Consider the following 14,313-nt stretch of genomic DNA (forward strand, 5'->3'; position numbering starts at 1 on the left):
ACGAATGTACTGAAAATCTGCTCAATAAAAACAATAATAATAATTATTATAATGATAATATAGTAGATTCAAACTATTTGGCCCCCAGTTACCTTAAAAGGATAAGGTCAAAAGGTCAACTTTAAACATTTGAATGATAAATACTGGTATATAACACTGTCACAAGATCAATTTACACACTGCACCAGGAGCCGTCAACCATGTTTTAATTGTTAAAGTTATATCTTTGTTTTTCTGTATTAAACATTAACCTATTTGTTTCAATTTCTAAAAAGCAGAGTGTTAGTGGGTATATCTCTTTCAGTTCTGAATCCCTTTCGTGTCATCGTACACAAACGATTTCTTGTCGTGATGATAGCCGTTCGGATAGGTTGGGAAAGTGTGTTTGTCATAAAGAGTCTTCTTGTCGTTGTCCCGGGTGAACGGCTTGGTCTCGAAGGCGTTGAGCGGGAGCTTCTGGGACGAGCTGACGGACATGTCGGTTTGCACTGCTTTGTCGACAAATGGTTTCTGCACGGGCCGTTGTGCGATGGCCGGCAGGGCCAGCTGCTCCCTCTGCGACTTCTTGTCCTCCCACAACTTCAGCAGCCGCCGCTGATTGTTGGTCATGTCCTTGAGGTTCTGCTGCAGCGACTGCACCTGGTCTTCCAACAGAGTTTTCGAAGTGACCGTATTGGCCAACTCTGATGTCAAATCGTCGATGGTCAGGCTCAGCTTCCCGGCCTTCTCCACCAAGGAGCTGCAGTCGCGCTCCTTCTCGTGCAGGTCGTCGATTATGTCCTTCGTGGTCTTGCCATTGAACTTGGGGCTGCACTCAAGTCCGATTTCAGTGCGAAGAGCCTTCACTTGTTTCCTCAGCTCCTTGTTGTCCACGGTGAAGGTCTTCAGTTTCTGCTTCACAGCCTCGGAGTTGCGCCACCTTGACTCGTACTGTCGCATCTTCTCCCGTAGAGCGCTCTCCCTGTGCATGGCGTCGTCTCTTTCCTTGCTGCATTTCTCCAGAAGCTTCAAAGTCTCAAATTTTGACCCTTTATCACCTTTCCCACTTGAGGAGGCCATCCTACAGAAAGGTTTCCTAATCACAATGAAAAAAATAAAATAATCTCTTTACTCTTGAAAGCGGTTTAAATAGTCCTTGAGAATTGGGCGAATAAATCAACACGCACGAGCAGCTGCCTGCAGGTCTGAGACTGAGGCGGGTGACATTCCTTTTAGAGGGTTACCTGCTTGACAGTCAGCACCAGTGTAACACTAAGCTGGGGCTAGAATGACCATTAATTAGGGCACCACCAACCTATTGACACCGTTTCAAGTGACACAGTTTTCTTTCTGTTTTTTTTTTAATTAAACTAAAAAACATGCCCTTGTTAATCAATGAAAATATTAACCCAGGCCTAAACCTAAGTCCTCTGCATGTAATCTGCTGAGCACACAGAGTTTATCTATAGAAACCGGCTTTGGATGCATAAGTAACATTTTCCACTGCAGGCGATCTGCGACACAGTAGATTCTCTCAATTCACTCGACCACGCGACAGATAAGATGGATGAGTTGCAAGGAACAAACAGCAGCGGCAGCCAAATGTCTACTTTTTAAGTTAGATGCTCTCTTTGACAAGTTAAAGTTAAACCTATTAGTTACAATCTCTCCCTTAAATATTTAAAATGTCCAACTGTTGAAAGGTCCTGGCAGCCTTTAATGCTGTCAGGAGCCGGGCAGAGAAGAGTCATGTTGCCGACACGGGAGGTTGTTCGACATCAAACGTGGCTTTAGGTTCACTGGAAGAAAATAGCAAACAAAGTCTTCTCTAATATTTTAGGCATTAATATCCACAATCCTTACACATTTTTACAAGGATGTAAACTCATTGTTATTACAGAGGGTAAATGTGTTACTAGGGAACTAAACTAAAAACACTAAAGTGATAGTGAACATCTTTGACTGTGTGCAAAAAGCATTGGATAATTTGTCAAATGTACAGATTAATAGACTATCTCTTATTCCCTGTTTTCAGTCCTTATGCTAAACTAGTTAATTGGTGAGCAAAAGACAATCTTACACTTTGGTAGACAACAAAATTCTTATTTACAATTACATGAAAGTAGTTTATATTTTCCTAAAAAGCATATAACAAATATATTTGTTAATAATCGGTTCATATAGTTCAATGAATGATGGAAACTCACCTCCAAGTGAACTGGGAATTAATTATTGCATAACACTGACAAATTAATTCAGGAAAATTGTATCCCAAAAAGATCATGTTAGATTTTATTACCCTTGAAATACACATTCAATTTCATCACAATCAGTGAAGAAAAAAAAAAACTTAATTACAAAAATAGTTACATGTGTTGTAAATTACTTGGAATTTTAGGATTGGTATTTGGCCTTAGTTTAGGGCACTTATGGTTATGTCAGTTAGAGGAAATACAATAACTTGGTACATAATAAGTCCGACCCTTGGAAGTTATAAAGTTGTTCATAGAGAAAGTTCTGTACACATACACACTGACTTAATCTCATTGTCGAATAGTGCAGTTATATAACTGCAAATACCTAAATATTTCAACTACATACTAAAAGAGATCCCGTGTTGTGTAACATTATAGCCCATTTATCTTTCAAGACAATTAGAACCCATCCGATGAGGAATAACATACTTGTAGCAGTGTTAATTTTCAAAGGTCACACAGTTGAACTGAGGACACACACAGGGTTTTAAGGTCTTGAGCCAGAATGTTCCAGTGCAGGTGAAATCCAGACGACCAATGACTTCATCACCTCAGCAACCCGATTCTCACTAGTAAGGCAACAGGAGAACCTGCCATTTAAAGAGAAAAAGAATAACACATGCTAAGGGAAGGAGAAATCATGTACAGGAAGTCCGGTGTCAGATGTTCAGCTCCAGCAGATCATAATTACACGAGCCAACACTTCTAAACAAGGCCAACAATGTAGAGCTGCTAATGTAGGCGGTAAATATTCTTAACAAATTAAGTTGCCTTGAGAGAGCACAATGTTGCAAATTATTAGATTTTATTTATATAGCGCCAGACATTTCCTCAAGAACATTTTACATGGAAAATCAAGATCTTAAATATTTATAGAGAAACCCAACGGTTTCCACAATGAGCAGCACTGTGGCGACTGTGGAGAGAGAAAACTCCCACATTAACTGGAAGAAACCTCAAAACCAGTCTAATGTGGTCGGCATCTGCCTCAACCAGTTGGGGTGAGTGGAGAAAAATGGGAAGGAGAGGAGAGATGGCTGGAAAAGAGGGGAGAGAAGAGAGAGAGATAGGGGCAGAGTGGCAGAGGGAGGAGAGAGAGAGACGAGGAACAGTTGTGGACCATCAGGTATCAGCTCTGACAGAATGAATCATGTATTGTGTTCTTAGGGTTTTTGTACAACAGCCTCACGGCTTTAAAAGATTCTGTGTCAGTATTATTTACCTTCACGCGATGGAAGGCCTTCATGTCAAAGATGGTGTCTTGATCACCGTTGTTCCAGCAGGAATATCTATGGGTAGCGCTGCTTCTGGTCGGCTGAAGAAATAAGCCTGAAAAAACAAACAAATAACAAAACAAATCTGTAAAAGAAACTGGCAAAGGGGCAATTACATAACTAGGAGAAACATCCCATCAATCAAAAGCTCAAGCTGAAGTGTGTGAGGGTATCTGTGCAGCAAATGTTCAGTGTTTGAGGAGAAGAATGCTGCATTTCTGCTATGCATTTATATTGGTCAGACACAGCTTGGAGACTAATTACATGAACGTGAGCAGAGATCTGACACCACTGCAGCCCTGACCTTAAGCAGTTCACTAACACCCGCTGTCACACCCGTTAGCAGATGCAGTCACAGTTTCCGATGAAGAGAGTCCGACTTATGTGAGTTAACCTGACACTCTGAGTAACATTCATTTCCCTCTCTTCTCTTCACACAGGAAGAGACACACACAATTGCTGGACTTTGAGTGACATAGAGGAGCTGGTTCAAAGCTTACTGAGATCACTGAGGACAATCAGGAGTGGGTAATTCATTGTTATCTACACCGTGATGAGCAGTTGTATCTTATTTCCCCAAACAGATACATTTTCCATATCTCTCTAATTTGTAATTAATCCGCATTAACTTAATCCGCATGGAAAAGTTAAGTAGAATCAGAGCTGTCGCAAATTTACCTTACAACCAACAGCAAGCAGGACGTTGAACAACACAACGGCCGACAAGACGGCCACGATCACTTTGGGGTGGTCCTCCCTGACAGCAGGCCAGAGCGTCATCACCAGCACTGAGCCAGAGAGGCAGAGGGCCACCACGATGGTGCACCACCTCAGCCATTCAAATGGGAGAATCCATAAGACCTTATTGAGGAAACAAGGTGAATTATATTGCTTGTAAATGCCCCATTTAATAATAAGTACTCCAATTCATTCTGAAAGTTGTTCATGTCTTACCACTGCAGGTATGTATATTGAAAGTGAATATCCGTACACACAGATGATCTCCATGAAGGAGTATGACACCAAGTTCATGATCTTGTTGTTTCTCCATAGCAGGAAACCCCAGAGGGCAAGAGGCACCAACCAGGCATAGGTGAAGATCGCTGTTGCAGCAATGGTCACTGGAAAACACACAATATTTAGAAGTAGAAGAGTTTACGTGAAGAATTTAGAGGAGAGTGTCCTGTTACTGTCAAGCTCAGCTAATAAGCCTTGAGTCTAAAAGAGACTTGAATACCTTTTCGAAACTCAGGGGTGTACTTGTAGTTGGGTTTGCCTAAGTGCTGCAGAAAGTTGGATATGTTTCCACTGATGGCAATGGCAAACACAAGGGTAGTGCAAATCCAGAACGGTCCTGAAAGCACAAATATAATTAGATATTCAGTTTACATGCACATTTGGACAACCTCTAATCAGGGCATGAAGAGTGCTGACCATAAAGATCAGGATTTCTTCGAATGTGAACTTGAACAAAGTTCTTTCCAGGCCATGGCAGCACTGATCCCAGGATTCTTTCCTTCACCTGAAAGAAAAGTTATTACCTAAGTAGATTGACAACTTGCATTTGTTCTGATGCACATGATAATGTTGTCATAAGGGTTAAAAGTCTTTCAAATAAGTTGTGATTTCCTTACATGATGGGTCTCGACGTCAAAGAATTTCTGGTAGTACTCAAATGTCCAGAAAGGGGCACTTTTCTGTTGCCCAGAGAGAAGCTTCAACAGAAAAAAGAGAACAATGAGACAAAAAGTTTACATTTTATGCAACAAGACTTGGTTATTTAAAGTGTTCGTCTTGTGCAGACCTCTGACTGGTCGTCATAGGGAAGTGTGTCCTCATCATCATCACCACTGGGATTAAAACCAGCAGCTCTTTTCTGCTTCTCAGGTTGGACGTCATCGTCTTCAATGCTGATGGTGGTTGCATCTCTGTTGGCTTCTAACAGATTACCAGCTTCTTCAAATTCTAGATTCATGACATGGAAAAAAATGGAAATTATTTATCGCGTGTTTTGATGGTTTCACTGTTGCTGCGGATACAACACAGTACAACACTGGGAGGAAGGTGCGTTTGCATAAGTGTAGATAGGAAGCAGCTACATTCAAATAAACATCACACCACTGGCTACCTGTGAAATGTCCAATGTGTACGATTTAGAGGACGTGAGAGGTATTCAGCTGCAACATGCAACTTCACCACTAGATGTCACTAAATTCTACAAGATGCACCTTTAACACTCACTTTCATCGAATGGCCAATTTTTTTAACAATTTCATATTATCCTATATCGTTATAATTTGTGAATCTTGCATCTTTTGTTATTGTCAAGCACCTTGTAACTTTGGTTTTGAAAGGGTGCTACATGATTAAAGTTATTATTATGACTTCTTCACACCAGAGAGACTGTGGAGGACACTCACCCTGGAACTGAAAGGGATCTTTTGCTGTCGCCATTTACACGGATTCACCCTCAAACTCCAGAGGCTCGTCTGTCAGCAAAGTTCAAGCAACAACTTGATCTTAGAAAACTGTGGAGGAGAAGAAACGTAAACCATTGTTTTTAGCTACAATGCTTTCAAGGCTTAATCTTTCCCTTCACCGTCATGTGGATAAAACTGCTGAACTCAAAGAGGGATACACCGGGAAATAAGCACGTTATATGTTAGCTAGCTAGTTAGTTAGTAAGTTAGCTAGCTTGTTGTTAGCTAGTTAGTTAGCTAGCAAGTTCTCATTTGACAGCTCAACAACAACTCGCCAATTATCGCAACATCAGGACCAGAGAAAACAACAACAGCCTCGGTTGCGAGCACGAATCCAGATGTTAGTTTGGATTAGTTCCTTCACGAAGCCGGTTTTACCTGTTGATCTTCTAAACTCGGGAAATCATTGCACTTCTCTCGGCTCCAGGAAATTCGTATTCGTGTCATGTAAACAAGCCGGTTTCCTGCTAATGAACCTCTTCAAAATAAGAGTTCGACCCCTCCTTTATATTAAAATTAATAAATTACTGTGTATTAATCATAATAACAACCCAGAAACAAGCACGTTATATTAATTGAGTCATTCATTTATTTCCATTTAATTTGAACGAGTAAATTATACAAACAAGTCAAAGCATTTAAATACACATAAACAAGTATTATTTACAAACAGTGATGAGGAGAAAAAAAGGAGTGAGAAGTACAAACTTAATTAATCTCAACCCTTCTCCTCAAGTCATTAATTAGTAATTATCTTATACTTAACCAGCTTCCTATATACATCTATGTTGTATATAGGAATATGTTGTTGACCTGTGCTCTATATTGTATATAATGAATAAAACATATATATAATAATAAGCACAATATAAATAATTAAAATAAGGTAATGCATATATTTATACACAAATACAAACTCATACACCAAAATACAAACTTGCTAATATTAAATTTCATTAAAAATAAATCATCTTGTTCCTGGGGGGACCCCCACCTACATACCCCAAATCAGATATAAACACATTTGCATTGTTATTCATAGGGGGCAATAAATATTAAGACACCAAATACAGAAACAGTTCCTCCTAGAGATTGTTTATTATGAGTAGTTGGGCTTTTAGTTTGAAGGTTGCCAGGCGGGCAGAGGTCTGTGAAGTTGCCGGGTGGGCTAACGACAGGATCTTGGAATACATGTAAATAGCTAACAAATAGGGTTAGGGTTGAAATAATCCTTTTTAACCAAACACTGTATATAACATATATATGGAGCTTCAGTCGACTCTCCTGTCTGGCTGCTAGCAAGCGAGCATTTGTAGTTTTTAGTCCTTTTTAGTCGTGTTTAGCCGGTAGCTAGCTAGCCGGTGCATGAGTGTGTGTTGTGTCCTCACTGTGGACGGGACAGGGACGGGACAGAATCATGGACGATGGTCCTGTCTACGTGCGGGAGAAAGGAAGCCTCCGGCGGGTCAGTGACATCGTGCTGTCCCAGCCGAGGCCCCTGTCCTCGTCCTGCCGGAGGACGAACCCGCTGCTGCTGCGGAAGGAGCACTTCGTGTTCACCTACAACTCGGAGGGCAGCCTGCGCTACACCTCCAAGTCCCTGTTCGACCTCAGTCTACTGTTCGTGGCTCACAACATCCACCACGTTGACTCGCTGGTGGGCTTCCCCGAGCAGGTGGGCGACCGGCTGTTCGCAGCGGCCGTGGAGAACCGAGCCTTCTCCAACACGGACGTTTCCCCCAAGGCGCTGCGGCTGTTCAGCGACGCGTACGGGCAGATGGTGCTGGGATCCCTGTGTCTGCGGAACAGGCGAGTGGAGCTCTACTTTCCCCACTGTTTCCCCCCTGAGGTCATGTGTTTATCTATTCGTGACCTTACGGTAAAGGTCGTTGAAGCGAGAGGTCCAGAGACACGTTTGATTTGATGTCCACACAAAACAACAACACGTATAATGAAATGGAATATTATATGTATCTATTTTAGGAAAGTTGACTACTTTCTATTACTATTTTAGCAATAAATTGAATATTATATGTATTTATGGAAAGTTGGCTACTTTCTATTACTTTTTTAGGATTACATGGAATATTATATGTATGTATTTTAGGAAAGTTTGCTACTTTTCCATTATGGCACTCAAAACTTCCTCATATTAAATATTGTTATTTTTGTACATCCTTTAGCGGTGACACAGATATTTCTCCTCATGCTTGTTCATGGTGACTCTCACGGTCTGTAGGTCAAGTTTCAAAAGATCTTACTGCAGACTGTCTGAGAAAATGTGAGGCGAAATTGGCTATTCTAAAATGATGTCGCTCATAACTTGCTCATGTTAATTTGAATAGGTAATGAGGGCCATAATCTGAATGTAGCCAACACTTCGGGTGGCCCAGACAAAATAAAGATGAGCTTAAAGCAAATAGCTAAAGTCTGGCCCGGATATACCAAAACAAATATGGGCTCTGTGGAACAGGCGAGTCGAGCTCTACTTTCCCCACTGTTTCCCCACTGAGGTCATGTGCTTATCTATTCGTGACCTTACGGTAAAGGTCGTGGAAGCGAGAGGTCCAGAGACACGTTTGATTTGATGTCCACACAAACTGTACACAACACGTGTAATGAAATGGAATATTATATGTATGTATTGTATTAGTTAATGAGATATTTGAGACTCTGTACAATTTATAAATATGAATGTTGTACTTTTTTGTGGATACCGGCACACAGAGGAATAAAGGGAAATGAAGGGCTGGATCTTGACTAGGCTGAGGACAGGACATACTGTACCCAATAATACACTGAAATAGTTATACAGACACCCAACAAGATCATGTGTATATTTTGAAAGTTTGCTACTTCTTCATTATGGCTCTCAAATTAAACTTCCTCATATTAAATATTATTATTTCAAAATATCCTTGAGAGGTGACACAGATATTTCTGACTGACTGTCTCTAGGTCAAGTTTCAGAAGATCTTCCTGCAGAATGTCTGAGAAAATGTGAGGCGAAATTGGCTATTCTAAAATGATGTCGCTCATAACTTGCTCATGTTAATTTGAACAGGTGATGAGGGCCATAATCAGAATGTAGCCAACACATCTGGTGGCCCAGACAAAATAAAGATGAGCTTAAAGCTAATAGCTCAAATCTGGCCTAGATATACCAAAACAAATGTGGGCCAACTAGGCAAACATGTGTAACCTGGATGTGAACCTACAGTGGCCCGTGTGGTAGATGGGGACTGTGGTCCAGATCTGGCACTCAGGATTGGACCGCCAATGTGCCATAATTTCAGAAATCGTGTGTGACTGTGCCAAAATAGTTTTGCTGAATGGGTTTGCTTTTCATGTCCCTCATTTTTCATTTCCACAGGTTTCCACTCCTGCATGAGAGGATGGATGAAATTAAAACCTTTCACAGTTTAAAGTCACTGGATTTGTTTGGCTGCAGACTGGGTGATGATCATGAGATATTCCATCATCTAACATCCACCTCATTGGCAAAGTAATAAACAGTGATTTCTCTATTCCAAATAAGCATTGTGGGGAATCTAAGAAATACCAGCACTAACACTTGTGTCTTTCATCTTCAGAAGTTTGATTCATCTTTCTATCGGTGGGAACAGTCTGTCGGACGCTGGCTTACAAAGACTGACTGCACCCGTCCGGATGATGAGGAAAGGACTTGATCGTCTTCAGCTCCTGGATGTTTCCTGTTTGTTACCAGAATATTAACAGCTCCCATATAGTGGTAGCACAAATACCACCACCATCAAATTCAAACCAGTAATTCGTTGATATGTTTTGTTAAACAGATGCTCAGTTATTCTTTTTTCTCTTTCAGATAACCCTATCTCAGAGAGAGCACTTAGATACCTCACATGCCTCCCACAACTGGAAAAACTTGATGTATCTGGGACCAGTTTGAAAGTAAGCCCATAATGGTTGTGTGCAACACCTAGCTGCAGCTTATTGTGATGCCGATGTGTAAAATGAATTTGTACATCCAGCTCAATGCAGGTTGGAAGAGGACCATATGGAAGCTGTTGGGACTCGTTCGTTCTGAGAAACCGTTGGACCTCTTCGATCACTCGAGGTGTAAAACAGAAGGCTGGGCAGAACAGGTACATATCCTCAGGTGCTGATAGAAGTACACAGCCTGTTACACACATGTACCTCAGATGATGAACCAACACGAACAATGCAGGGGGTGATTCTCCGTTTCTCTTCTTAGAATCGTTCACAGAAGCGTGGCACAGCAGGCAGAGGTAGGACGTAATGTATTTATTCCGCTGCGGAGATCATGTGTTTTTGTTTATTGCACAACACCCTTATCACCAACAGCTCTCTTGACTTCCCCTACTGTTGTTGTGAACGCTTCTGAGCGGAGAAACTCCACCTGCATTGTTCATTAGTGAAACCTGCGTAAAAAGCCCAGACGCGATTCCGCATACATCCTCTGGATGGGCCGGGTTGGGACCATATCTGCAGCCAGTGGAGGGTGACGCAATGCTCCTGCCCACCCCAGTGCAAGATCCAGCGCCCAACATTTAAGCTGCTTTTTCACTCTAGATATAAGAAGATGTTTTCTTTTTACTTTTTTGGATTTCCACACATGCAGCCTCTCCAGATAATGTCCAGAGGTTCTCCCGAGTACAGGACATGTCTGAAAGCAGCTGAAATGTTGGGTGCACGATTGCCAATGGGGTGGGTGGGTACCCTAGTATGGAGCATTGCATCCCCCTACACCAGCTGCAGATTTGGTCCCATCCTGGCCCTTTGCTTTATGTCTTCCCTGCTTTTTCTCCACTTTTCACTTTTAATTTCCTTCTATAGAATAAAGGCTCAATGCCCAGTGTGTTGCACATCATCTTAACAAATGCTAATCTTGTTTCCAGGTGGTCAACCAGTGGGAAACAACTACCTCCCAAATGCCAAAACAGAAGAAAATTGAAGCCTCAAGAACATCAGCGCTACGCTTTTGTAAGTCTTCTTCCATTTGACATTCTAACTGACTATTGGTAAATCAAATTGAGCTTTGTAACTCCACCTGAAATAGTTATAAAAGTCTTTTTTCTGTGTAGTCGGAAGGCAGAAGTTTGTGAGAGAAGTCCTGAACGCAACCCCCCTGGTATGTGAGAGTGAAGAAGAGGACAAGAGGGAGAGACTGCATTTCTACCGACCCACATCAAACAATCACATGCCGGAGAAACCGGTTCCACACAAGACAAATCATCCTGCAAAGAGTTCCTGTCACGGAATCAAAAAAAGGCCGCGTGAGTCAGAAGGATGCGACAGCTCACATCTGAGTCCCCCGACAAAACGTTCCCCCTCATCAGCTCTTAGTGCAGAAGACGTTGAACTGTTGAACAGCTATTGACGCATGTCCCACGTGATATTTCCCAAAGAGCAGCGCATAGCTCAAGTAGGTCCTATAACAGGTAACACTCAAAAGAACAAAAAACGCTGTCTTTAAAATTATTTTCTGAATAAAGTTCAATATTTAACATGATCACTTCCTTGTTTGTGATTTGTTTTGGCTTAGAAATACAAACCTGTTCTATGGAGGACCATACATGACTTAATGAATTACTGAATTAATACAGAAATAAATATGTTAATAACAACAGAAATGTCATAACATAACAAATGTGGAAATATGTTTAAGACATTTATTTAGACATTTTTCATTTTTTCTGTATATATTTATTTATTTATTTATACTTAAGTCATGTATGGTCCTCCATACTGTTCAGGCCGGGTGCACAAAAAGCATAAAGTGTGTGAACATGCAACAATGCAGCACAGAGTCCACTGACACAAATAACTGAAATTGTTTAGGTGAGTGACTTGTAGCAAGCATTGATCACATGATCTTGTTGGATGTCTGTATAACTATTTCAGTGTATTATTGGGTACAGTATGTCCTGTCCTCAGCCTAGTCAAGATCCAGCCCTTTTTTGCCCTTTATTCCTCTGTGTCCCAGTATCCACAAAAAAGTACAACATTCATATTTAGAAATCTGTACAGGGTCTCAAATATCTACTGTTAGATGAAAATGACTTTAATAGCATCATTGCTGAGCAGGAATCTACACAAAACAACCTTCCAGATTTGTAACTTTTTTCTACCTACTGTGATGCTGCCACAATCGCTTGGAAGTCTGGTTTACTGAAACTGTTTGGTTTATTGCCAACGTCATGGTGCATTACCGGCATCCACTGTGTCGATGCACCATTCCTGGAGGTACTGCAATACCAGTACCACTCCTTTGATTTTGTGTGCTATGTCTCCTTTAATTTCCTGCATGCCTCTGTCCTTTGACTATGTATGCCACAGTCCTATGATGTTGTATTCCCCCCTCAATAACCAAACAGAGAAGAAGACCCAAGTGGAATGACGGTCATTTATTACGAGCAGTATGGTACAAGACCGTTTAAACGCTTCAGATAACAAACCATGCCTATCATTTCCCTGCCACGGAGTTCAGACTCATCCATGTTTGAGGAGAGCTGTATCTGTGTTTCCAATCCACAGCTACATAAGCAGCTGGCTGAATTACAGCAGCTGGCGGGGATACTGTGGACAGAGAACAAACAACTGGTGGAAACACTGCGTGATGGAAAGAAAATCTACCAATGCAGTACCTACCATGAGCTAACAGAGAAGACAGCTGAACTTGAGGACCTATTTAAGATGCTGCAGACAAAGAAAGACGATGTAATTGCAAGAATGGTGACTCTGCAGAAAAGCTGCAAGAGCAGTACCTGTCCTGACCTATTGAAGAGGCTGTCTGAATTTGACAACCACGTTCAGAGGCTGTATATGGAGAACAGAAATCTGTTGGCAACACAACAGGAATACTACAACTACAGTACCTGTATGAAGCTATCACGGAGGTTGGCTGAATATGAGACCCAGACAGATACGCTGGAGACAATCAAAGATAATCTGTTGGTGGCAGTGCATGATCTGCAGGAGACAGAGGAAAGTCTGAGACATGAGGCTCAACATGCAGAGATCATGAATTGTGAACTTGAGAAAAAGAGCGAACATCAACTGAAAGAGATTAAAAGATTGAGAGCAGAGTTATTTACTCTTAAGTACCAATTAGATGATGCTAAGGAAGTCATCAAGGATGAGGTTAAGAGAACACAGGAGCTGACTCGCTCGACATCTCTGATGGAGAATGAACAGGAAGAAGTCAAAAAGTTGACAGACGCACTGCAAAATAGAAAGGAAAATGAAGAAGTCCTGAATCAGCAGAATAGCATCATTGTGGCTGAACTGGCCCGACTTGAGACACAGAGAGACAAACGATACAAAGAGAACGAAACGCTGAAGACATTAGAGCGAAATCTTCTGTGCCAACTTCATGAAGCTGATTTGGTCATCCTCAATAAAGAAGAGCTCATGACAAAGCAAAGCAGGGAAATTGATGACTATCAGAAAACCATAGAGGAGCAAACTTTACTCACAGTGGATTTGAGAAAATCCGCCTGTGATCTGAAGGACAAACTGGAGGAAGCTCTGCTAGAACTCAGCAGAAAGCAAACCGAGGACTGCGATTCCAAACTGCAAGAGGAATTAATAACAGTGATTCATCAGGAGGAGGTACAACCTTATTCGCTGTTCCTGAAAGTATTTTTGTTTATTGTTTTCTTTTTCGTAGGTTTCTTTATTTTTGGATGTGTCCTGACCATCGGACTGGCTTACAACTGCCACCTTGACTTCCATTATTTACAGCCCATCTCCAATCTCTACCCAACTCCCCTTTAAACAAGACAGAAAACCTTGATCAAGGGTATTTATTGAAATTCCAAGCAGTCCAGTTCGATAGAATTTCCTGAAGCAAAGGACTGAAACATGTGTTGTGATTCGGTGCCATATATTTTATATAATATATATATTTTTATTTATACTTACAGGGTAGACAGAACCACAAGAGGAAGGGGGGGGGGGGTATTTTTGTGGGAAATTGTTTTGCTGTTTGTGTTATATTCAATGTCTCTAAGGAAGTTGAATTTCTAGTGTTGGAGGTCTATCTGGGTCCTTTTACTAATGTTGTGTAGATAGAAATGTTTTTAATTCCTTTGCAAATAATCATGCTCCCTTCAAAAAATATAAAGTAAAAAGCCGAACTAACCCCTGGCTTTCACCGGAAATCTGTGTTACTGAGGTCAAGGGATTCGGCGTGGGCCGAAGCACGGAGCTCAAAGAGCTCGTCGGATTGGCAACATTTTCAGCTGAGAAATAAATGTGTAGCGGAAATTAGAAATTCCAGCTGTTTTGTTTATACCGTAATTGTAAAAGTAAACCTGCAAA

General features: G+C 41.3%; 3 protein-coding genes across 3 annotated transcripts; 1 reads left to right on the forward strand and 2 right to left on the reverse strand.

Annotated features, from left to right (window-relative positions):
• Nucleotides 1–300: 300 nt before the first annotated feature.
• On the reverse strand, nucleotides 301–1,059 carry zgc:113691 (uncharacterized protein LOC503529 homolog). The gene has a single exon (XM_061084586.1). It carries the CDS (start codon nucleotides 1,057–1,059, stop codon nucleotides 301–303), a length of 759 nt encoding a protein of 252 aa, XP_060940569.1.
• A 599-nt stretch (nucleotides 1,060–1,658) lies between these two features.
• yipf1 (Yip1 domain family, member 1) lies at nucleotides 1,659–6,440 on the reverse strand. Its single transcript, XM_061083955.1, has 10 exons — nucleotides 6,367–6,440; nucleotides 5,929–6,036; nucleotides 5,313–5,473; nucleotides 5,143–5,223; nucleotides 4,943–5,030; nucleotides 4,746–4,862; nucleotides 4,463–4,629; nucleotides 4,187–4,369; nucleotides 3,457–3,563; nucleotides 1,659–2,824 (listed from the first exon to the last, which is right to left on the reverse strand). The coding sequence occupies exons 2-9, from the start codon at nucleotides 5,960–5,962 to the stop codon at nucleotides 3,477–3,479; spliced, it is 918 nt and encodes a 305-aa protein (XP_060939938.1). The 5' UTR covers nucleotides 5,963–6,036; nucleotides 6,367–6,440; the 3' UTR covers nucleotides 1,659–2,824; nucleotides 3,457–3,476.
• Nucleotides 6,441–7,139: 699 nt separating this feature from the next.
• lrrc42 (leucine rich repeat containing 42) lies at nucleotides 7,140–11,500 on the forward strand. The gene is made up of 7 exons (XM_061084621.1): nucleotides 7,140–7,797; nucleotides 9,362–9,493; nucleotides 9,582–9,703; nucleotides 9,833–9,918; nucleotides 9,999–10,112; nucleotides 10,887–10,971; nucleotides 11,073–11,500. The coding sequence occupies exons 1-7, from the start codon at nucleotides 7,406–7,408 to the stop codon at nucleotides 11,366–11,368; spliced, it is 1,227 nt and encodes a 408-aa protein (XP_060940604.1). The 5' UTR covers nucleotides 7,140–7,405; the 3' UTR covers nucleotides 11,369–11,500.
• The last annotated feature ends 2,813 nt before the right edge of the window (nucleotides 11,501–14,313 follow it).

Source organism: Limanda limanda, chromosome 13 (assembly GCF_963576545.1).
Source record: "Limanda limanda chromosome 13, fLimLim1.1, whole genome shotgun sequence".
Taxonomy (NCBI): Eukaryota; Metazoa; Chordata; class Actinopteri; order Pleuronectiformes; family Pleuronectidae; genus Limanda; species Limanda limanda.

What these genes read in the sequence shown, in the direction of transcription:
- zgc:113691 (XM_061084586.1), bottom strand. Translation starts at nt 1,059, where the DNA reads ATGGCCTCCTCAAGTGGGAAAGGTGATAAAGGGTCAAAATTTGAGACT.
- yipf1 (XM_061083955.1), bottom strand. Translation starts at nt 5,962, where the DNA reads ATGGCGACAGCAAAAGATCCCTTTCAGTTCCAGG. An exon ending in CACCCCTGAGTTTCGAAAAG is followed by an intron (nt 4,630 to 4,745) that starts GTATTCAAGTCT and finishes TGTGTTTTCCAG; the next exon opens with TGACCATTGCTGCAACAGCG. An exon ending in TGCTTGCTGTTGGTTGTAAG is followed by an intron (nt 3,564 to 4,186) that starts GTAAATTTGCGA and finishes TTGTTTTTTCAG; the next exon opens with GCTTATTTCTTCAGCCGACC.
- lrrc42 (XM_061084621.1), top strand. Translation starts at nt 7,406, where the DNA reads ATGGACGATGGTCCTGTCTACGTGCGGGAGAAAGGAAGCCTCCGGCGG. An exon ending in ACATCCACCTCATTGGCAAA is followed by an intron (nt 9,494 to 9,581) that starts GTAATAAACAGT and finishes TTTCATCTTCAG; the next exon opens with AAGTTTGATTCATCTTTCTA. An exon ending in CAGAAGGCTGGGCAGAACAG is followed by an intron (nt 10,113 to 10,886) that starts GTACATATCCTC and finishes TCTTGTTTCCAG; the next exon opens with GTGGTCAACCAGTGGGAAAC.